The sequence below is a fragment of the Myotis yumanensis genome, unplaced genomic scaffold (genome assembly GCF_028538775.1).
Source record: "Myotis yumanensis isolate MYYU_CA2020_CCGP unplaced genomic scaffold, mMyoYum1.0.hap1 SCAF_16, whole genome shotgun sequence".
Taxonomy (NCBI): Eukaryota; Metazoa; Chordata; class Mammalia; order Chiroptera; family Vespertilionidae; genus Myotis; species Myotis yumanensis.
In genome coordinates, this window is record NW_027223767.1 from 37,940,845 (window position 1) to 37,963,344 (window position 22,500).

Here is a 22,500-nt window from a genome sequence, read left to right on the forward strand (position 1 = left end):
CCTCTTCTGCGGCTCTCGCCTCCTCTAATCACATACCAGATTAATAAGAGACCTATCAAGGGTAGGACACCATTCAACATTAGTCTCTTACAGATTGTTCTCATATAAGATTTATTCCCCGGCACCCCTCCCACCCCTCCCCTCACCCCAATTCACAGTGGAGGACTAAGGAGATTCAGAGCAGGATCCCCAGGTACAAGAAACACCTTCCAAAGATTTTGCTCTCCTTCCTTCCCTCCTTGCTAACTCCCAAGCCTGGAGCTACACACACTCATGCAAACACGCAAAATCCCACTCCTTTCCCACACCTCCCATTTTTTTCCACATCAGAGATCACCTGTAAGACCTCTGGGCTCTGAGAGGAGATAAGGTGCCCAAAAGATTTGAGAACCCCAAGTGGGGAAATGCCATTACCACTAACATTCACACAAAGGTGACTATGAAATAGGCATCTAGTTCTTCTCCCTTCTCACTGTTCATGATTTTCACGTCCTGGCCTCTACCTTTCATCAACCAAGAGCAAACATGTTAGCACACTCCCACCGGTAGCACATGAAAATGGGCTCTGTCCAGCATCCCTCACCCAGGTGCGGAGGTGTTGGGGGAGTGGTCCCTGAGGATCAGCAAAGGGTTAATGCAGAGGGAAAGAGGACAGGAGTTTGGTTTGAGCTCTGGAGAAGCAGAGAGAGGGTGTACGCTGACACAAGTTTAGAACTAATTACCAATTTCAGTTTTTGTTTCACATGATTTTACTAGGGACAGTCTTAACAGATACCCCTTAGAGGGGTTGCTGCTCATTACAGACACATTCTTGCTAATTGGGCTCATCCTTAAAAGAGGTCCACCAGGTTGGGAAGCAGTTCAATATAAAAAGTTTTAAAGGAGCTGAACAGAGTAAGAATAGCTGGTGAAGGAAGAGCTGGTGGCTTCTGGGATGAATGCCACTGAGCCATTTGTAAAGTGCTACTCTGGCCTCCCCCATGGAATACTGCTTCTCCAAAGGAGGAGCAAGGGAAGGAACAGGAACATGGGAATGGGTGTGGTCTGGTATTGCTTTGCTAGTTGCTCAGGCCGATGGGCAAATAGAGCCAGGGGTTAGCAGCACCAAAGACTACCAGGCAGCTCCAAAAGATTCAGTGAGACCACAGAGAGGCGCTCACCCTTCCAGCCAGCTGACCCCACGGCCCAAGGTAATGTAGAAGAGGCCCACCTCCACATCATGTTCACATTTCTTAAATTTCACAAGCAGTTTTGGAGCAAACTGGGGGTTAGGCCTCAAGAAATGAGAATGGGCTGTGGCAGAGGGAACAGGCCTGCTCTGCAGAACCAAAGGAGAAGCTTGCTTAGAAACAAACAAATCATGGCTTAGCCCAAGAGGAGAATGACAGTGTAATTCTTCCAGCTGCTGCCTGACTTGGGCCTCTAGGGAGATGATGGAGGAGGAAGGGCTCTTCTATCAATGAGGGCTCCAGAGCACCCATACCTAGAAGCAAACAGCAGCACCCCCTCAAAGGGGAACCAATACCCCTGACTACTTTGTTCCCCAGAAGTATCATCCTGATGGGGAGAAGCCTCCCTAAGGAAGCACACTCTCACTTCAGTGACTAAGCTCAGAAACGGGTGTCCAGCTGGTATCAGGGAAGTGAGTATCTTCTCTTAACAGGCCTCTGAGCATCAGCCAGGCCACCAGGCATACAAGTGTAAGTCAGGGGATGGGACCTGGGTTCTTCCCTTGCCCCTTCACCTTTAGTGGGATGAGAAAAAAACCCTAAGCCACAGTGATCCCCCCAAAAGGAGTCTCTGCTTCAGTGGCTCCTGGAACTGGCAGGGTCCAGCTGACTCAGCTCTGACTGGTCCAGAAGTTCAAAGTCATCCCCCTCAGCATCAGTGTCCAGGTCTGAGCTGGGGGCCCGGAGGAAGCCTCTGGTTGCTCTCCGGGGAGGTTGGCCAGAAGGGCCAGGCTGGGAGGCCCCTGACAGGGCCAGCTGGATCATGCCCTGGGAGACCAGGCTGGCAAAGTTGCTGGTGAGGTTGGATCCTGCAGGCAGGGCACCAAGCAGGAGCTCCGGCAGTGTACTCTCGTCACGGCTGGCTGGGGAGCCCTGGGGCTCGTCAGCCCCTGGTGGGGAATGGTACATCAAGCTGGGCATTCCAATGCTGGTATCGTCCTCATCGTCCAGGCCAGCAGGATCCACATTAATGGAAGGGAAGTCTGGAAGGTCTCTGGCAAAGGATTCCTCTGGATCACTGTGCCCATCTAGGTCTGAAAGCACAGAAGGGTGTCTGAGACATAGCAACTACCTGACCCCAGCCCCACCAAGTCGGCCCCATGTAACCACATTTTTCCACCCTGGGTATCTAAGGGTGAAGCAAACCCATGGCACTGGTCAGCTTTTCCCCTCTACTTATAGACTGCTGAGTCCTCTACTGGCGAGAGAACTCCCCCTCTCTCTTCTTCCACTATGCTCCCCATGAACCTACGACCTGAGGAAACTAAGGAACTGAGGATTCCAAGGAGAGCAGCTGTGCCATGCTGGATGTCAGACCCCTAAGGCTGCTCTGACACCTGATCCACTTCTCAGAAAACAGGAGAGGAGAGGGCGGTATCCCTTCTGTCCAGGGAAGCTGAAAGGTGGTAAGTCAGAACCATTATCTAGTCAGGCCGCTCACCTTCAGAGCCTTCTGTTAGAGGTGTCTGGCCCCGTGAAAGATTGAATGTGCCATTGTCTGTATAGGAGACCTCAGCATCCGAGTGCTCAGAGTCTGTGATGGCCAATTCCCTGGCAACAGTAGAATCATCCAGCTACGGAAAGAAAACACAGACAAGCCTGAAGAGATGATGCCAGTAAGGACAGACGCAATAAATTAAAATTTTTTAAAAGTTAAAAAAAAAAAAGAACATATGCAATTCCCTAGTAACAGCTTTACTAATTACTGGCCCTGAAGTCTATCCTAAGGCCAGAAGTAACCAGATGTGGATGGAGACTTTTGTCAATATCTTGACCATTTTTAGGCTGCTCCCCAAGGAAAACACCCTTACTCATCAATCTTGAGCACAGGAAGGAAAGCAGTCTTAGGAGTCAACCAGCCACTTACTCTTAAGCAAACTGATCCAGAAAACACTTTTCACAGGCGACCTGGAGGATACACACACTGCCCAACCCAAGATGAGCAGGGCTCTTTTTTTTTTTTTTTAATATATTTTATTGATTTTTTTACAGAGAGGAAGGGAGAGGGATAGAGAGTTTGAAACATCGATGAGAGAGAAACATCAATCAACTGCCTCCTGCACACCTCCCACTGGGGATATGCCCGCAACCAAGGTACATGCCCCCGACCAGAATCGAACCCGGTACCCCTCAGTCTGCAGGCCAACGCTCTATCCACTGAGCCAAACTGGTCAGGGCATGAGCAGGGCTCTTTAAAAGATAATCACACCAGTTCCAGAAGTTCTGCCATGATGGCAGGGGTTAAAGGGAGACATGAAAGAGGGTGTGCTGGTCACCAGGCTCAAATTGAGATCTATTTACAAAGTCCCAATATAACACTAGCTTCTCACAGGAGTGCCAGTTATGCTCATGTCTGGGCTCTCACAGGGGTAAGGAGGGAGTACCTGAGCCTATGAGCTTACTACCTAAATGTAGGTGCCAGATGGTTAAAAGGGAGCTAAAGAAGACTGGCCAGCCCTGGCTCAGTTGGTTGGGCGTCATCCCATGCTCCGGAAGGTTGCTGGTTCGATTCCTGGTCGGGGCAAAGGCCTTAATTGTGGTTGTAGGCTCACTCCCCAATGGGTGGTGTGCAGGAGGCAGCCGATCAATGATTCTCATCATTGATGTTTCTATCTGTCCCTCTCCCTTCCTCTCTAAAATCAATTAAAAATATATTAATAAATAAAAAGAAAATTCTTTTTTTTTTAAAAGAAAACTGGCCAGTGGTACAGTCCCACACCCAAAATACCTGAGGACAGAAGGCAGCAAGCTCTTCTTCACTGTCACTCTGGTTGTCCACGGCATGTTCCGGGTGTAGAGCTCTGCGGCGCACTGTGTGGAAAGAGCAGAAGGCCTTGGCACCTTTCCTTGAAGGGGAAACCCCTACCCTCTTTGAGCTTCGAAGGCATAAAATGAGAACATAAGATAACCTAGGCATATAAGCATAACCATTGAACACAGACACCAGGGGGGTGAGGGCATGTGCTGTGGGAATGGGGGTAGCCAGGGAGGGGTCAGTGGGGGAAAAAGGAGACATATGTAATACTATATATATCTAGAGGCCCCATACTCGAATTCGTGCACTGGTGGGGTCCGGCCAGCTGGCCCACCCCTATTGGGGCCTGGGCTGATCGGGGGCTGGACGGGGGGAGGGGCCACGGGTGGTTGGATGGGCGGCCCTGCCTCCTGGCCTGGTGGTAGAACTCCTGGATGAACTCGCAGTTGAGGGGACAATTTGCATATTAGTCTTTTATTATATAGGACTAGTGGCCTGGTGCACAAAATTCGTGCATGGGGCAGGGGGTGGAGGGATATCCCTCAGCCTGGCCTGCACCTTCTTGCAATCTGGGACCGCTGGCTCCTAACTGCTCACCTGCCTTCCTGATCGCTCCTAATCACTCTGCCTGCCAGCCTGCTCACCCCCAACTGCCCCCACCTCCGCCAGCCTGCTCGCCCCCAACTGCCCTCCCCTCCTGGCCTGATTGGTCCTAACCGCCTGTGCCTCAGCCCCGCCACCATGGCTTTGTCTGGAAGGATGTTCAGAAGGTCTCCTGGTCTAATTAGCATATTACCCTTTTATTAGTATAGATACTTTAAACAATAAAGAGTTAAAAAAAAAAGAGAGAGAGAGAGAGAGAACCCAACCTCTCTGAATATGGCCCTAAGCCTACCCAACAATGCCTGAGGTGAGCTGCAGAGCCTAAGTGGACAGAAAGGTAAGTTGACAGCACAGAAGAAAAAGATCTCTCTTCCAACAGCTCTCCATTAGCCACCCTCAGGTGATCAACTACCAGGCTTGTCAACAGCTCTCAGGATCAGCAAGGGACTGACTGGATGTCAAGGTGGAAAGTAGGTACTATCACAGAGGGCAAAGGGAGATGCCCAGCTTAGTTAGGTCAGGCTTTTGAGGACTGATACTATTCAGCTGGCTGTCCAGGGGGAGCAGGGCCTTGGTGACCAAATGCAGGGCTATTTGAGGTCAGGGCTTAATGAACACCTAACCTGATCAGACCACAGCAGAGGAAAAGTTCACACAACTGTCGTCACTGTGTTTGGAAAGCAGCCAGCACAGTGCTTGGGCACAAGGAAAATGCTTCATAAAAAGTAGCAAACACTAGGGATTATCTTCACTGTCTTTTATTCAACACAGGAGAGCTTTTCTCAGATTTGTTTAAAATGGGAGTGTCTTGAATTCCCAAATGGGAAAAAAATGGGTAAGCCTGCATAGATTTCCCTGGAATAGAATATCACTTTTACCTCCCCCCTTCCCCCCACCCACACACACACACCAACCACATCCCGCTTTTCCCACTTTCGAGGACCTACCCATTATGTCAGGCCTATGGGCTTTCCTTCTCTTCCCCAAACTGCCCAAGTGGAAGGAAGGCTCCCCCTTACACTTACGTTGTCTCTCTCTCTGCTTGGACATCATATAGCCGCGGACACTGAAGTCCAGCCGCTGCAGAGCTGGCTTCAGCCGTACATAGGCTCGATCCCACAGTCGGTGGTACACAGCAAGGGGCCACATCATGACAGTGACAACTGAGAGGAGTGGGAAATAGTGGCAAAATGGAGAAGGGGTGCACAAAACAGTCCTACCTGTCCCTTTGCTCTTGTGTCCTGAGGGGTTTAGAGCAGGGGTCCTCAAACTACGGCCCGCGGGCCACATGCGGCCCGCCAAAAACATTTGTTTTTTTACTTCAAAATAAGATATGTGAGTGTGCACAGGAATTTGTTCATAGTTTTTTTTTAAACTATAGTCCGCCCTCCAATGGCCTGAGGGACAGTGAACTGGCCCCCTGTTTAAAACGTTTGAGGACCCCTGGCTTAGACACTTAGTATAAAACAGTTTGCTTGATTCTGCTGGCCACCTTCACTAGTCTCCCCAAGTACATGAGGGCGTTTTGTTGGAAGGCAGACACATCTGCAGCCATCTACAGAGCTGATTCACTGAGGGCAGAATGAGACGTGTGGTCACTTGCATATGGGTGTCACTGAGCCATAAATAAGGCCAAAGAATAACAATGCCTCAGAAACTACATAGCAAATCACATGAGCTCTGATAATGGCCACAGCCATAACTATTCAGTTCCTCTGGCCTCAAACAAGCAATGTTCATGCCAATAGGAAGTAACCAAATTTATAAAACTGTGCTACAGGGGGAAAAGTGATCTAGGGTAAACAGAACCTAGCAGAGGATGCCCTAAGACATCGGTTCTCAACCTGTGGGTCGCGACCCCTTTGGCGGTCGAACGACCCTTTCACAGGGGTAAGACCATCCTGCATATCAGATATTTACATGACGATTCATAACAGTAGCAACATTACAGTTATGAAGTAGCAACGAAAATAATTTTATGGTTGGGTCACAACATGAGGAACTGTATTTAAAGGGCCAGAAGGTTGAGAACCACTGCCATAAGAGTTAAGTTTTGCTGTTACACAATACACTGACTGTAAACATTCTCTCCTTAAATAGGGACAGTCCTTTAGAGTTGTTAATACAATATGTTAGTTAACTCTCGTCAATTTCTAAAACTGACTTGGTAAGATGAGGACTTTATATGCGGGGAGCCTGCTATAAGGGTAAGAAGACCCTTTCAGGACACTAAACAAATCATGGGGCGGGGGGAAAGAAAAAAGATAATTTCCTAGAGAATAAAAGTCCTCCCTAGACCCAGAGTTAGCTGTGGCTGGAAAAGCTATGAGTAGAGTAAGCTCACAGGGGTAGGTATATGCCATACTTACGCATTAAATAGGACAGCAGGAGCCCAGGGATGTAGCGGCCCAAGACAGCCAAAAAGGTCAGTATCCCACAGCTCAGCAAGCAGAACTGGGGGAGTCAAGAAACAGTATTAAGTTTCTGCTACATGGCAGGGGACTGGGGTGAGCACAGGAGGTAGAGATGTGGCTGAAGTAATTCTTTATGGCCTGTGAGTAAAGCACGGACACACTGGAATGACACATGGACCAGCCACTTTGCATCCAATTTGATTCTCTTTGGGAGGAAAAGAGGATGTCCACTTCTATTCAAACTCCTTTGACGTAGCTAGCCCCATAGGGCTGCACCTTTCATGCTGGGAAACTGGTTTGAATAGGACTTAGCCAAATATTCTCTCTGAAAGCAAGTGTTGGTGGTGGGTTTTTTTTTAAGTCAAATTAAAAATAAAAAAAAACCAACAACCTATCACATGTTTAATATGACACAGAATACATACAAGCAAGCTTTCTTTCTCATCTTGGAAGAGAAAGATGGCCTAATCTAAGTGGCAAGCACCCAAAGGAGGAGTCATCAAGCTCTGCTTTAGTCTAGTGGCTAGTCAGAAGCCTTTTCCTATAACTTCCCTTCGTCTCTATAATAAACTCTTGATCTTTTCTTTCTTGAATGAGAATATGTAGTAAAGGGGTCTGTTTTGGGTTTGTTTTCAGTTTAGCATGAACTGAACTGAGAAGCCAGACACAGAAGTGAAAAAAGGAAGCGTCTTACCTTGCCTGGGTTTTGCTTTTTGAAAAGCAAAAGATTCCTTATGAAAATGGTCCCACTAACCCAGACTTCAGCTACATGGTGACAGAGCTCGGGCACGCTGAGTAACCGAGGGTGCACAAAGCCCCAGCTATGAAGAGAGAAGGGGGAGCTGTGAAAGGGGAGTGCTGAGGATCCCCCCATCTTGCTGTGTAGGAAGCCAACGCTTCCGGGTTTAAATAGGGGCTAGGGAGTGGCTGTCCTAGGTGCTTTGGAGGTGAAGCATGACTTTATTCTTGGCTCACCGGTTGAAACTTGAATTTAGGGACTACAAGGGCAAACCTGTTCTGACAACTCCACCCTATGAGCCGGCAGCTCAATCCTCATGTGTAAACCTGCCACCAGCTCCAAGGCCCTTTGTGCTTAGAAACATCATCCCTGCACTCAACCATTGCAATTCACTGTGATTGCAATCCAGGGATAAAAGTAAGGCAGTCTGACACCACTGCTGCTGAGAGGGAGGCAATGGTGGACATACCCTTCAGAGAGAAAAAAAGCAAAACCAAAAATAAACCACAGCGGAGAAAATTACTTGGATCACACAGATGGGATGAATGAGTTGAAAAATGAAAGCAGGAGCTGTAAGACACAAGAGGAATCTTTGACTTGCTGATGCCAGGAACCAATGTGTTTTCTGACCAGGAAACTTTAAACAGCTAGAGGTCACAGAAAACACTAAATGACCTGGTATAACAACCAGGAGACAAATGAAATAAGCTGCCTTTAGGTTTTCTCACTAGGACTGGATAATGCAGCTAATTCTCTGGCATGTCAGGTTATGGGGCACTGTAATGCTTCTTTTTCAGAAACTTCTCTTGTAAATGTCAGAGGACACTAGTCATCTCAACATACTTCTGCCTGAACTTTAGAATCTGTTAAAATGATTTCTTGAACAACCTAGGTTCTCAGCTTACAGTTTGTCCAGAACATGGGGTTAACAACAACATATAACCAGACTATTACAACAAGAGAATCAATCAGAGCAATAAAAAGGGATTTAATTAGTATTCCATACCTCTCATTGTCTAATGCGTCGGGTCTTGACACTACAATATTAAAACAAACACCAGCATTAGTTGGTAGGGAAAATTAAACATGAAAATGTTAAGCTATTGGTCTGACTGCTCACATTTTAATAGGTTTGGGGGGGGGGGAATAAAAGGAGACACTACGTTATACTGCCAGGTTAGGGAGCTGCCGACAAGGGAATGATGCCTGATGCTTGCTCATTTCTCCAGCACAGTGGTGGTGGGGGGGGCGGGGGGGGGGGCGGGTAAGGAGGATCCAAATGGAGCATCAGGCCCCTTCTAATTACTGAAGCTGAGAGCCAAGGTATACACAAACTAATAGTCCGTCCCACCCCTCAAGAATATCTGGTTTGTTGAAACACATCAATGGTGCACTAGGTTACAAGGCATGTTACAACTACTCCAACATTAGAAATCTGCCTATTCTTTTAAAAGAGAGACCCATTAACTACAAAAAAATGATGTAAAGTCTTTTGACATGATTCCTTGAAGTCTCTACAAAATAGGAAGGGAATGTATTTAAAAGCTGTACACTCTGGCCTGGCGGATGTGGCTCAGTGTCTACCTATGAACCATGCGGTCATGGTTTGATTCTGGGTCAGGGCACATGACAGGGTTGTGGGGCTCAATCCCCAGTAGGGGGTGTGCAGGAGGCAGCTGATCAATGATTCTCATCATTGATGCTTCTATACCTCTCTCCCTCTCCCTTTCTTTCTGAAATCAATAAGAATATATTTTAAAATAAATTTAAAAATTCCTGAGAGGCAAATTAATACTGTCTTAGTAAAGACATAGTATCCAATGATGTGAATTATTTTTTAAAAACTTGAGGACTATTTAAGGACTACTTATTCCTCAGGTCAATTATGAGGGCAGAATATCTCAGATGGCGAATCCGATTTTCTGAGCTTAACAATGAGAAGGGCAGAATTCAGTTCTAAGAAATTACATGCAGAAGGAGAAAGGTCTCCTAAAGCAAATAATTCAAACATCAAAAGACATTCCCAGTTCCACATACTCCCTCATAAACCCCCAAAACTAAAGGTAAAAATTACAGAAAAGAAGTTCAGTGTGTTCTAAATGCTAAAAACTTACCTTTTATTTCAGGCCAGATTTTGTTCTTCCATTGATCTATACACACTATGATCATTGAGCTGAATGCAAGTAAAAATACAAGACGAAGGGATGTCAGTGCAAAGAACCTAGAGAGAAGGAAAAACAAAAGATCATTATCCAATAGTAAATAGACTTAGGTCATAGTTACATATCTCAATATACCTTAATTCATCCTTGATAACAAGTTGTCAAACATCTTTCTACCAAATTAGACCCAAGTATAGGGAAAAAAACTGGCAGAGACATATTAAAGAGCATTTCATTCAATTAGATATCCTTTGGGAAATGAGGTTCAAAAAGTAAAATGACTTGTCAAGGTCACACAGAAAGCACTGACGCTACTTCTAAAAGCCAGGTCTTCAGAATTAACACCAGGCCATCTGAAACTCTTTCCAAAAATTGAAGAAGCCAGAACACTTCTTGATTCATTTTATTAAGCCATTACTCTAATACCAACACCAAACAATATTACAAGAAAACTACAGATCAATATCCTTTATGAATATAGATGCAAAATGCTCAATAAGTCACTGAAAAACTGAATTCAGCAGCATAGTAGAAGGATTATGCATCATGAACAATTCCTAGGATTTAGTCCAGGAATGCAAAGGTGGTTCAACATACAAAAATCAATATATATATAATTATCACATTAATAGAATGAAGGAAATCTAGTTATTTGAAGGAATCAATCATAAACAGATAGTTATAAACAATCTGAGAAATCTGAACACTGACTGCACATCTGAATATATTAAGGAATTATTAATTGTTTTAGGTGTGATGTTATGGAAGTTATAAATTTAGAGTCCCTATTATTTTAGAGATAACTACTAAAATATTTATGAATGAAATGATATGATGTCTGGGTTTTGTGTTAAAATAATAGCTTGGCAAGGGTGTGAAAGAAGATTGACTATGAGTTGATAACTGCTGAAGCTGGGAGATAGCACATGGGATTCTTTATTTGCACTATTATCTCTACCTCTGCATACATGAAAAATTCTTCACAATAAAATACTTATAAAAGACCCTAACACCTCCAAGGCAATGCCTTGAAGAATGTCTGTACTCCAGGGCTGATTTCACCAGTCTGTGGGGAAATAAGCATGGAAATTGAAAGTAAGCACTTAGAAATTTGTATAACAATTTGACCTAGTAATTTTGAATCTAAGAATACATTTGGCTTGTATTGCTTATGCCTTTTTAAAGTTAGTTTGTCTAGTAAGTCATTTGTTTTGTATTTTACAAAAGTAATGATTTGCAACAGATCAGGAAAAATAACACTAGTCCTTACCACAGAAGATAGTTTGAAAAACACTGTTCTAAGATTGAGAGGAAAGCCAAATATATCACCAGATTGGTGGTTCAGTAGGGCAGTTAGGCATGTTTTTTTTTTAAAAATATATTTCATTGATTTTTTTACAGAGAGGAAGGGAGAGGAATAGAGAGTTAGAAACATCGATGAGAGAAAAACATCGATCAGCTGCCTCCTGCACATCCCCTACTGGGGATGTGCCCGCAACCAAGGTACATGTTCTTGACCAGAATCGAACCTGGGACCCTTCAGTCTGCAGGTCGATGCTCTGTCCACTGAGCCAAACTGGTTAGGACTGGGTTGTTTTGTTTTTTTGTGTTTTTTTAAAAATATATCTTATTGATTTTTTACAGAGAGGAAGGGAGAGGGATAGAGAGTTAGAAACATCGATGAGAGAGAACCATCAATCAGCTGCCTCCTGCACACTCCCTACTGGGTATGTGCCCGCAACCAAGGTACATGCCCTTGACCGGAATTGAACCCAGGACCTTTCAGTCCACAGGCCAATGCTCTATCCACTGAACCAAACAAGCTAGGGTGGGGCATGGCTTTTTTTTTTAAAGATGTTTTTATTGATTTTTAGAGAGATAAGAAGGGAAAGGGAGAGAGACAGAATCATCAATGATGAGAATCATTGATTGGCTACTTCCCCCATGCCCTCTTCTAGGGATTGAGCCCACAACCCGGGCATGTGCCCTGACCTGGTTCATGGGTCAACACTCAACCAACTGAGCCACACCAATGGGCAGGCATGGCTTTTAAAGTTAGATTTGCTTGAATGGACCCAGTTCCAAATCTCTCTCTCTCTCTCTCTCTCTCTCTCTGAAGCATTCTGTACCTTCTCCCCGCTCCCCCCTCCTTATTTCCTAAGGCACGGATCTTTGTTTTCTTTCTCCAAGGACCCTTCTTTTGCTTCAGTAACTTGTTTCCTGAGTCCACACAGACCAGATGACTCACTTCTGCTTCTGTGACTTTCTTTCTAAAGGGCCAAGGCAGTTCCACTTAGGCTCACTGCTGTTACTGTCTTGCCTCTTCTATCTTAAGCCCTTCCTTTAAGCTTTAATAAACTTACTCTCAAAAAAAATTTTTTTGAAATACTAGTAAATTAGCTTAACTTCGTTAAGCCTCAGTTTCCTCATCTATATGTGATTTAATAATAAATCTTGCAGGATTGTTTGCAGGTATTAGAAACAACATACTTAATCATCTAGAAAAATATCATACTTGATCCTGCTTTAAAAAAAATACAAGTCACCTAATACATTGTAAAATTGAATAGAACTACTGAAGTGTTATTAGGTATTATCACAGCAATTGATCAAACAAGGATTACCAAGGGTTGGTTATAAATGACCACCTCTCAGCTCAACATGACCTAATGACTTCACATAATCACAGAACAATACCAAGAGTACAGTCCTTATCATAATTTTTAAAAAGCTTTATCTGTGTGCATATAATACACAAAAACATAGGGATTGGCAGAGGAACTTTAATTTTTGTCTCTAGACAGTTTTGTACTTTGTTTTCAATAAACATGAATCCATGTTATATAACTTTTAAAACTATACAAAGAATAAGGGGTGGAATGAAACAAGAACTTAGAAATCCAGTCACAAGTGACAACCCTATTCCAATTTTTCCACCCCACCACTGAAAGGATACTGCAATTATATGTGAAATTACAGAACAAGGGCAGCTTAACAGAAATGAGCCTCCAGAGCTGCCCCAGGCCATTAATCTTCTCTCCAAAGCCAGTTCATCATCCCCACAAACAAGCCAATTTAACAAGGCCAAGGATAAGGGCTTTAGAGCTTCCCAGTGCTGCTGCCTCCATGTCCCAGGAGCAAGAGTGGCGCGACTGCTGTTTTCTCCAGAGTGCGTGAATGGGCCCTCTCGGGAGGCCATCCGCACTGTCTGCCATCTCCACTTCCCCGATCACAATTACTAACACAAACATAAACTGGAGGAGGGAAGGATATTAAGCTCTCCTAAGAAAGATCAGTTTTCAAAGATGATGGCAATGAAAACACTGTTTCTCCAAGACCTGGACTATTTTTAGTCATCTGTTATAGCCCCCAACCTATGCTTCAACTTAGTTCCTTAAACATTTGAGTGCCTATTACCTGCCAATGCCTAGTAAGCAGTCCAGTTATGGAAAAGAGTAAGGCACGGACCTTACTCTCAAGTGTATTTGTGTGTCTGTGTGTGTTTGCAACATAATATGACATGGTAATAACAAAGAAGAGGACATCTAAGTGGGCTTTGAAAGACAAATGGTAAGAAAACATGGCCAAAGGATGTAGGGAAGGAGATGACATATAGGGAGAACAATCAGGTGACAGGACATATTTAAGACAAGTAGTTTGACAGAACTGAAACTTAAAGAACAGAGAGAGCCCAGCCGGTGTGGCTCAGTGGTTGAGCTTAGACCTATGAACCAGGAGGTCACAGTTTGATTCCTGGTCAGGGAATATGCCTGGGCTGCAGGCTGAATCCCCAGTGTGGGGCTTGCAGGAGGCAGTCAATCAATGATTCTCTCTCATCATTGATGTTTCTATTTCTCCCTCCTTCTCCCTTCCTCTCTGAAATCAATAAAAAATATGTATCTTAAAAAATAATAAAAAGAAAAAAAGAACAAAGGGAGGGAATGAGTACAAGGAGAGAGGTGGGGGTGGGAGTCACATCATGGGCCTTTTATGACAAAGGGTATTGGATTTTGAAGGTAAATTAGTATAGAGTTTTACAAAGAGTGTATTTTCTGGGTCATGAAGGCTAACATCTTTTTGAGCGAGATTAATTCTGGTCCACAAGTCCATTTAAGGACCAGAGGTATCCTTTCGTTGAACAAGCCAATGCAGGAACTTCAAAGGAAGAAGATTTTGTGTGGTATAAAATGACATTTCTTGGGAAAATACTTTCCTCCATGTAGATAAAAACCTAATTAACAGAAAGAGCACCTCAAACCACTAGAGTTGATCCCTCCAAGGTAACTAGAAAATATCAATGTTTCCTCGCGGATTTATACAGTTAAGTGTATGTGCCTTTCCTACCAGCCCTCAACACTAAATTCCTAAACAAAAAGGGAATATCAACTGGATAGGTGTGTTTTGGATATACTGAGGGTCACATAATGCCTTTTTATGAAGGTAATGTGAAAGCCTCCCTGTAAAAACCACTGCCACTATGTTCGAGGATAAGACATCATTGAAGATAAAGTACTTCTGAAACTGATATAGGTAAGGGATGGAAGGAAAATAAGAGAAGAGTCCTCTGGATTAGCTTAATCCTAAAATGTCTATTCACACAGACAGAAAAAATTTACATGCAGCTTTAACAGTGTACAAGTTTAATAAAACATGCAAGACATTTCTCAGCAAATCTAATCAGCATGAGAACTTTCCAACTTAACAAAAACAACTGCAAATGTAGTCAACTCTGGATAGTCACAAGTGAATTATTCAATCTGGGGACTGAATAGGCCATTACTCCTACCCGTTGTGGGCTCACAATCAATTTTTCCTTATATGTGTGTGTTTTTTTAATTGATCTGGGAGAGACAACAACTTATTATTCCATTCACATATGCATTCATTGGTTGATCCCTGCATGTGCCCTGACTGCTATCGAACCGCAACCTTGGCATATGAGGACAACGCTCTAATCAACTGAGCTACCTGGCCAGGGCAATTTTTCCTTATGATATTTATTTTTCTTATTTCTAAAGCCAAGCATGTTGATTGGAGAAAGCTTAGAAAATATAAGTAATCTGCCCTAACCGGTTTGGCTTAGTGGATAGAGCGTCAGCTTGCAGACTGAGGGGTCCCAGGTTCGGTTCCGGTCAGGGGCATGTGCCTTGGTTGTGGGCACATCCCCAGTGGGAGATATGCAGGGGGCAGCTGATCGATATATCTCTCTCATGGATGTTTCTAGCTCTCTATTTCTCTCCCTTCTTCTCTGCGAAAAATCAATAAAATATATTTTAAAAAAAAGAAAATATAAGTAATCAAGAAAATAACAATGAAATTAATACATCATCTATGAAACATTCTTACAAAAACATTTTCTGAACTGGAATCTGATCAAGCCTCTAGATCCAATTACTAATTTACAGGAAATACAGAGCACAGGAGAACATGTTAAGCCACAGATGAGGAAATCTAGTCTGTAGGACATTTTACAAGACAAACTGGTTTCTTCAACAAATTCACTGCAAAGAGGAAAGAAGAGTGAAAGGGCACCAACAAAGTAAGAGATGTAAAAAACAGCAGTCACAATATGTGGACTTCATTTGGTTGCTAACCCAAACTGCTTAAAAAAAAAAAAAAAAAAAAAGACACTTATGAGAAAATTGGAAATTTGAACACTGACTGAGATCATTAATTTTTTACATGTGATAGTGGCTGTAGAATTTTTTTAAAAATATATTTTATTGATTTTTTACAGAGAGGAAGGGAGAGGTATAGAGAGTCAGAAACATCAATGAGAGAGAAACATCGATCAGCTGCTTCCTGCACACCCCCTACTGGGGATGTGCCCTTGATAGGAATCAAACCTGGGACCCTTCAGTCCGAAGGCCGATGCTCTATCCACTGAGCCAAACCAGTTAGGGCTAGAATTTTTTAAAGTATATTTTTCAGAGACACATATTGAAACACAGATTAAATGATATGACATCTAGAATTTGCCTCAAATTCAGGAAGGAAAAGAATTGGGGCAATAAGACTGAAAATTGGCCATGAAGTGAAAACGTTTAAAGCTGGGTGTATGGTGGTACATATTATTCTGTCTACTTATATATGTTTTAAAATTTCCATAAAAAAAAAAAAGTTTTAGGGCCTGGCACGGTATCTCAGTCAGTCAGAGCATCATCCCGATACGCCAAGGTTGCAGGCTCCATTTCCCATTAAGACACACAAGAATCAACCAATGAATGCATAAATAAGTGGAACAACAAATGGATGTTTCTCTTTCTCTCCCTTTCTTTAAAATAAATAAAATTTTAAAACCCAATAAGCACAAATTAATAACTCACTGTCCTTTATTTACCTTAGAATTTTTATTACCAATGAGAATAAACATTCTTTTTTAAAAAATATATATTTTATTGATTTTTTTTTTTACAGAGAGGAAGGGAGAGGAATAGAGAGTTAGAAACATCGATGAGAGAGAAACATCGATCAGCCGCCTCCTGCACACCCGCAACTGGGGATATGCCCGCAACCAAGGTACATGCCCTTGACCGGAATCGAACCTGGGACCCTTCAGTTGGTAGGCCGGCGCTCCATCCTCTGAGCCAAACCGGTCATGGCGAGGGTAAACATCCTTTTAATATATTTTTATTGATTTTAGAGAGAAAGGGACTTTTGTTTTTTTGTGTTGTTTTTTTTTGTTTTTTGTTTTTTGTTTTTTTTTTTTTTCCAGAAAAATCATGAGAATTCCAAAACTAAACAATTTTTTTCAGGTTAACTATACCATGGACCCTCATTTTAGTACACATAAATTGGAGTTTGCTATAATCATAAAGCTTATGCTATAACCAAACAAAGTAAAGATCATATGTCTATTTTCAATCAAAGAAGACACTATTTCTGGGTTCCTTCGTTATTACAGAGTAAGCTTAGCTCAGTGGCACTTTAGAACCATACCATCCTATAGAGACAAAAAGCCCATTGTTGTACAGGACTGTGGCTGTCTAGTTAATGAGCCAGACACTATAAATTAGAATGAAAAAAATTAACCCAATCTATGTCATGTAGTGATAGTTATTGGTTGCACAAAACCAGAAATGAAATCAACTAGCTGCTCTGACCTACTTTGTGTTAATGGACAGAAAGCACCCAACCTTATAATTAGGACAGATAAAAACTGATGGCAAGCCCTAGCCGGTTTGGCTCAGTGGACAGTGTCAGCCTACAGATCAAAGGGTGCCAGGTTCGATTCCAGTCAAGGGCATGTACCTTGGTTGCAAGCGCCTCCCCACCAGGCCCTGGTCAGGGCACGTGCAGTAGGCAACCAATCGACGTGTTTCACATCGATGTTACTGTCTCCCTCTTTCTAAAAATAAAAAAATAAAAATAAACTGATAGCAAAAGAGAGGCAAAACAACCCCAAAGCATCCTTGGAAGTCTTCTTGGCTACCAAGCGCAACAAAAACCCTCCAAAGACTATCATCAGAAACTTTTGCTCAATAGATTTCATCTGAAATTTGATGTGTAAATTTTTTTCACAGAACAAATGTCTCTACTTAACTGGGCCCTCCCTTCCACTTCCCATTCCTCACTATTGTTTTTTACTCAAATTCTAACCTTTTAAATCAGAATTGCTATATACTTTTAATCACTTTTTGGGTCATCTTTTTTTTTTAAAATATATTTTATTGATTTTTTACAGAGAGGAAGGGAGAGAGATAAAGAGTTAGAAACATCTATCGGCTGCCTCCTGCACACCTCCTACTGGGGATGTGCCGCAACCAACGTACATGCCCCTGACCGGAATCGAACCTGGGACCTTTCAGTCCGCAGGCCGATGCTCTATCCACTGAGCCAAACCGGTTTCGGCGTCATCTTTAAATTTGCATAGATTTTTGGGGGGGAGGGAGGAAGACCTTGTTGTTATTTTTTTCAATTGTGAAAACAATATATTCCATAATAGCCCCTAGAATATGATATATGGTTAACTCAGACTAGTGACTGTAAAAGCAGATCCCAACAGGGAATCAACTTGTAGATTGCTCTAAATCAGTATCTGCAATTTAAAGACCACCTAGAGCAAGCATGTCAAACTCGCGGGCCGTGGGCCGCATGCCTTATTTATTTGGCCCATGTTAGCCTTTGAGTTTGACCTAGAGCCTGGCCTGTGTGGCTCAGGAGTTGAGCGTTGACTCATGAACCAGGAGGTCACAGTTCAATTCCCTGTCAGGGCACATGCCTGGGTTGTGGGCTCCATCCCCAGTAAGGGGCCTATAAGAGGCAGTCCATCGATGATTCTCTCTCATCATTGATGTTTCTATCTCTCTCTGAAAATCAATAAAAAATATAAATTTTAAAAAATAATAAAGATGACCTAGAATCACAGAATGCTGAAAACTGGAAAGGAGTTCAGAGTCATCTAGCCCTCCTTGAACCATATGTTCACACATTTCCAGGGCTCCTTTGTCTTCCCATATCTCCTAGATTTGAGTCAAACTAAAAAGTTACTCAAACATGTTCTTTTCTGATCCTGTCAGGATGCACTTTTTTTTTTAGGATACACTCTTGCTGACTCATATTCTTCTCCCAAATCACTCATTTAATTTATGGGTGATGTTAAGGATAATGAAAATACAAGCAATTGGGGGAGAAAGAAAAAATAAAACAAAAAAAGACAAGCAATTGGAAAGAAGGCCTGACATGACTGTTATTATCCTAGTGATAATAATGTATCAGTGCCCAGAAGCAAAATGGGCTGGAAGATCTCTGATGCCATCACCATAATTTCTCTGAAATCTGAAAAAAAAACATTTTTTTTTAAAGAGTGAAAGCCTTGGAATACTGTAGTGGCAAGTCATCTACATCTCTCTCTATCTTTTATGTTGTTTTTTCTTTATTAAGATATAAGAGGGCACACTCACAGGTACAGAAAAACCTTCATTAAGCCTAGAGAACTTTAAAAGCTAAATCACCTTCCTGAATTCTGATTTTTTTTGTACTCCTACCCAATCTTCTAATGCCTCAAAATGTATTTTAAAAAACACACCTCAGTTAGTGATATATCATTGTTCAAAACAAATAATCACCCTGACCAGTTGCTCAGTGGTTAGAGCGCCAGCCCTCGAACCGAAGGGTTGAGGATTCAATTCCCAGTTAAGGTCACAAACCTTGGCTGCAGATTCTCCAGCCCCAGTAGGGGCATGCCAGGAGGCAACCAAGCGATGTGTCTCAGTCACATCCATCCATCTCTCTCTCTCTCTCTCTCTCTCTCTCTCCCCCCCCCCCCCTCCCTTCCATCTCTCTAGAAATCAGTAGAGAAAAAGAAAAAATCCTTGGGCAAGGATAAAGAAAAACACAAACAAATAACAAAAAATATTTCAGATTTGATTTTTTCTCTGTCCTGAGCCAATGATCCTCGTGGTTCCTAAACATTTTAAATGTCGATTGCCCGGCTGGCAAGGCTCAGTGGTTGAGCATCGACCTATGAACCAGGAGGTCACAATTCAATTCCCAGTCAGGGTGTGTGCCAAGTTACAGGCTTGATCCCCAGTAAGGGACATGCAGAAGGCAGTCAATCAAGATTCTCTCTCATCACTGATGCTTCTATCCCACTCTCCCAATCCCTTCCTCTCTCTGAAATCAATTAAAAAAAACACACACACACACAACATATTTAAAAAATAAAATAAAATGTCCAAAATTAAACAGCCACTCTTCAACATTCCAAATTGAAATGTCAACATCCACATTCAATACGATGCTACTGGAATGTGAAGTCTAACTTTCATTTTAAACCTCAAACTACCTTCCAGGAAGCACATTTACTGGTACTAAAACAAAGAATCCTATGAACTCCAATGCCAATCTACCTTAGCTTCTGGGGCCTTAATACCACCAGTCATTCTGTACTCGCCACAAATGGCATACCCATTCGTTTTCAGCATCAAGAGTCATACCCTCATTTTGCTATATCTCTCTCCCACCTACGTAGAATGTGATGGGAATGTAACAAGAGGAACTGTTCTGGATACACAGCAGGCAAGCTACCAGGAGACAAAGACCAATCACAGCAATGCTTTAACAGACTAGAAGTAGGGCCCTAGCCGGTTTGGCTCAGTGGATAGAGCATCCACCTGTGGACTGAAGGGTCCCAGGTTCAATTCTGGTCAAGGGCACATGCCTGGGTTGCGGGCTTGATCCCCAGTGTGGGGCGTGCAGGAGGCAGCCAATCCATGATTCTCTCATCATCGATGTTTCTCCCTCTCCCTCTCCCTTTCTCTCTGAAATCAATAAAAATATGTTTTTTTTAAAAGGAGAGAGACTAGGAGTAGGAAAGGGGGGATCTGAGTGAGATTCTAAACATAGCATAATAATAAAATTAAGTAACACGGTTGGGGGTGAACAAATTAAGGCTAACACTGTAACATTTAAAGATGTGTCTCAGTCAGAGCAATTCTTTATATGTAGACCTCTACCTGCATTCTACTTCAAAAAGCTCTCAGGCAAGGGGCATGTAGAAAGTCCCCTCCAAAAATAACTTACATGCTACCGACCCATGTGCACTAATAAATCCTTGGTTTATCAGGATTCCTTTATAGATCAGCCAGTCATACTTTGATACAAAACTGGTTTATTGAGGACAACTTTTTTTTCTATGAGTACAATCCCAATGTAGGAAAAGAAGTTTTGACTGGATGGTCTGGGGTTTGGGATTGGGATGGGGGGGCAGAAAGAAAGAAACAGCCATTTGGGTAAACACTTCTGAATGAGGTTACGGGTTTCTGACAGAGAACAACAGGAGAGAAGTAGGTACCTGGGGATCTAGGAAGAAGCACTATCCCCCACCCACCCCACCCCACCCCAATAATGAAGACTGCTGTAAAAAAAAAAAAAAAAGTTTATCATCGAGTTTGCTAGACTCTGGAAGCAACAAATGGCAGAGGCTACTGTGACAACTTTAACCCGAGTCTCCTTCAAACTGTGAGAGGATTAATTTAATAGCTAAACATTGTGTCTTCCTGACAATGAACTGGAAAATGTTTTGCTACTGCTGACTGAAAATCTTCTTTCAGAGAAAGGATAAGAAATGTTTTGGTTTTAAAACCAAGAATTTTAAGAGGAAAGCTATTGTGAGCAAAAACAAAAAAATTGGAAACACATACCTTGTTCTGTTTTAGGCTTATCCAGAATAGTCTCATTTCATTCAGCTGTAGGAACCCCCTTTTCTCCAAACACACACACACACACACACACACACACACACACACACACCTCAGTTCCCTGATCAATTATACTTCCCCAGATCCTTGGTAGATCCTATGAAAATCTAAGTCCCCTTTAGGTGATGACAACTGAGGGAAGTAGCAGTCCCCCCATTTTCAGAGAGCAGATTCTTAAAGTATATTTATAGCCCCCCTTTTCCACGCAGGAAAACTCACACACACTGTAGACACCCTCCGTTTCCTTGCCTCTAATGGCTAAAGATGCCGCTCTAACTCCTTGGGACAGGGAGGCGTGGCAATCCTAAGTGCCTTCCAAAAGGGTGAAATCTCACCATCACTATTTCCTAACTGTTCTTTAAAAGCTTGTAACTTTCAAGTTGCAGTTTCGGAGGCTCTTGGTGACCCTCAGACCTCACAAACTTCCCAGAGCGGGCGGAAGTATATCCACCCGTGCTCACTCCGATCCACACCGCGCGGGCGTGTTTTCTCACTCAGCGCACCTCTGGACACCCGGTCCAGGCCTCCCGCCTCCCGCCTCTGCCCCAAGAACGACCACTGACATCTCCGGAGACAGTCCTCAAGCCACCTGTGAGCAGACCAGAGAAAGGAGGCGATGGCCTGAAAGGGACCCAGCTTTCCCGGGCTAAAATGAGGCGCCCTCGCCCACAGCGGGAGGCTCCAGATGTTACCTGGAGCTCCGGCCAGATGTGCGGGGCGAGGGTGCGGGAGGAGGTAAAACAAGGAAGACAACTGGAAGGCCCTGCGGAGAACCGCGGTGCCAAAAGCTGCCGGCGGGATGGAGTGGGAGGAAGTGAAGGAAGATCAGGAAGGAGCCAATGCGGCGGAAAACAGGTGAGGCGAGAGGTGCAGCCCCTAGAGAAACCTGACGCATTCCCGCCTCGGAGGGTTTCCGAGGGTCCAGTTTCTCACCAGAAAGCCGCGTTCAGCCCCAGGCACCACAGGGCGCTTCTGGCTGGCCGCTCCCAAACAAGTGCCGCCTGCACCCGGCTCAGCAGAGGCTCGTAAGGCCCCAGCACCTCCACCAGGGCCCGCTGCGCCGCCTCAACCTGCTGGTCCCTCTCCAAGGAGCCTGACATAGCGCCGCGGCCCCGGAAAGTCGGCCTCGAAGCTGGGCCTGGGACCGTGGCCACCCCCTCTGCCTCCGCCATCTGCCCCCGGCAGCCACCACATCCGGGGCCGCGCGGCTTGACAATCACAATAACACCAACTGCGCAGACGCGGGATTCGGCGGGGGAGGTAGTGTCCCTTGACACTGCGCCTGCGCAAGGGCTCTCGCTGGCAACCACCCAGAAGAGAGAGCGCTGCGTCAAAGTACGTCCGTCTCCCAAGCGCTAAGCCCAATCAGGAGCTGCGCACGCGCAGTTTGCATGACT

At 43.9% G+C, this 22,500-nt stretch overlaps 1 protein-coding gene across 1 annotated transcript; it reads right to left on the bottom strand.

Moving 5' to 3' along the window:
• Nucleotides 1-141: 141 nt before the first annotated feature.
• RETREG3 (reticulophagy regulator family member 3) lies at nt 142-22,319 on the bottom strand. The gene is made up of 9 exons (XM_070393522.1): nt 22,037-22,319; nt 9,855-9,961; nt 8,747-8,777; nt 7,696-7,822; nt 6,957-7,041; nt 5,613-5,750; nt 3,958-4,040; nt 2,671-2,803; nt 142-2,263 (listed from the first exon to the last, which is right to left on the bottom strand). The coding sequence occupies exons 1-9, from the start codon at nt 22,273-22,275 to the stop codon at nt 1,806-1,808; spliced, it is 1,401 nt and encodes a 466-aa protein (XP_070249623.1). The 5' UTR covers nt 22,276-22,319; the 3' UTR covers nt 142-1,805.
• Between the last annotated feature and the right edge of the window lie 181 nt (nt 22,320-22,500).

Bases quoted from the DNA above. Each gene is read 5' to 3' on its own strand.
- RETREG3 (XM_070393522.1), bottom strand. From the start codon at position 22,275: ATGGCGGAGGCAGAGGGGGTGGCCACGGTCCCAGGCCCAGCTTCGAGG. The intron at 9,962-22,036 runs GTGAGAAACTGG...CCTTCTCTCTAG, and splicing joins GGGCTGAACGCGGCTTTCTG to GTTCTTTGCACTGACATCCC. The intron at 7,042-7,695 runs GTAAGACGCTTC...TGACTCCCCCAG, and splicing joins AAAAGCAAAACCCAGGCAAG to TTCTGCTTGCTGAGCTGTGG.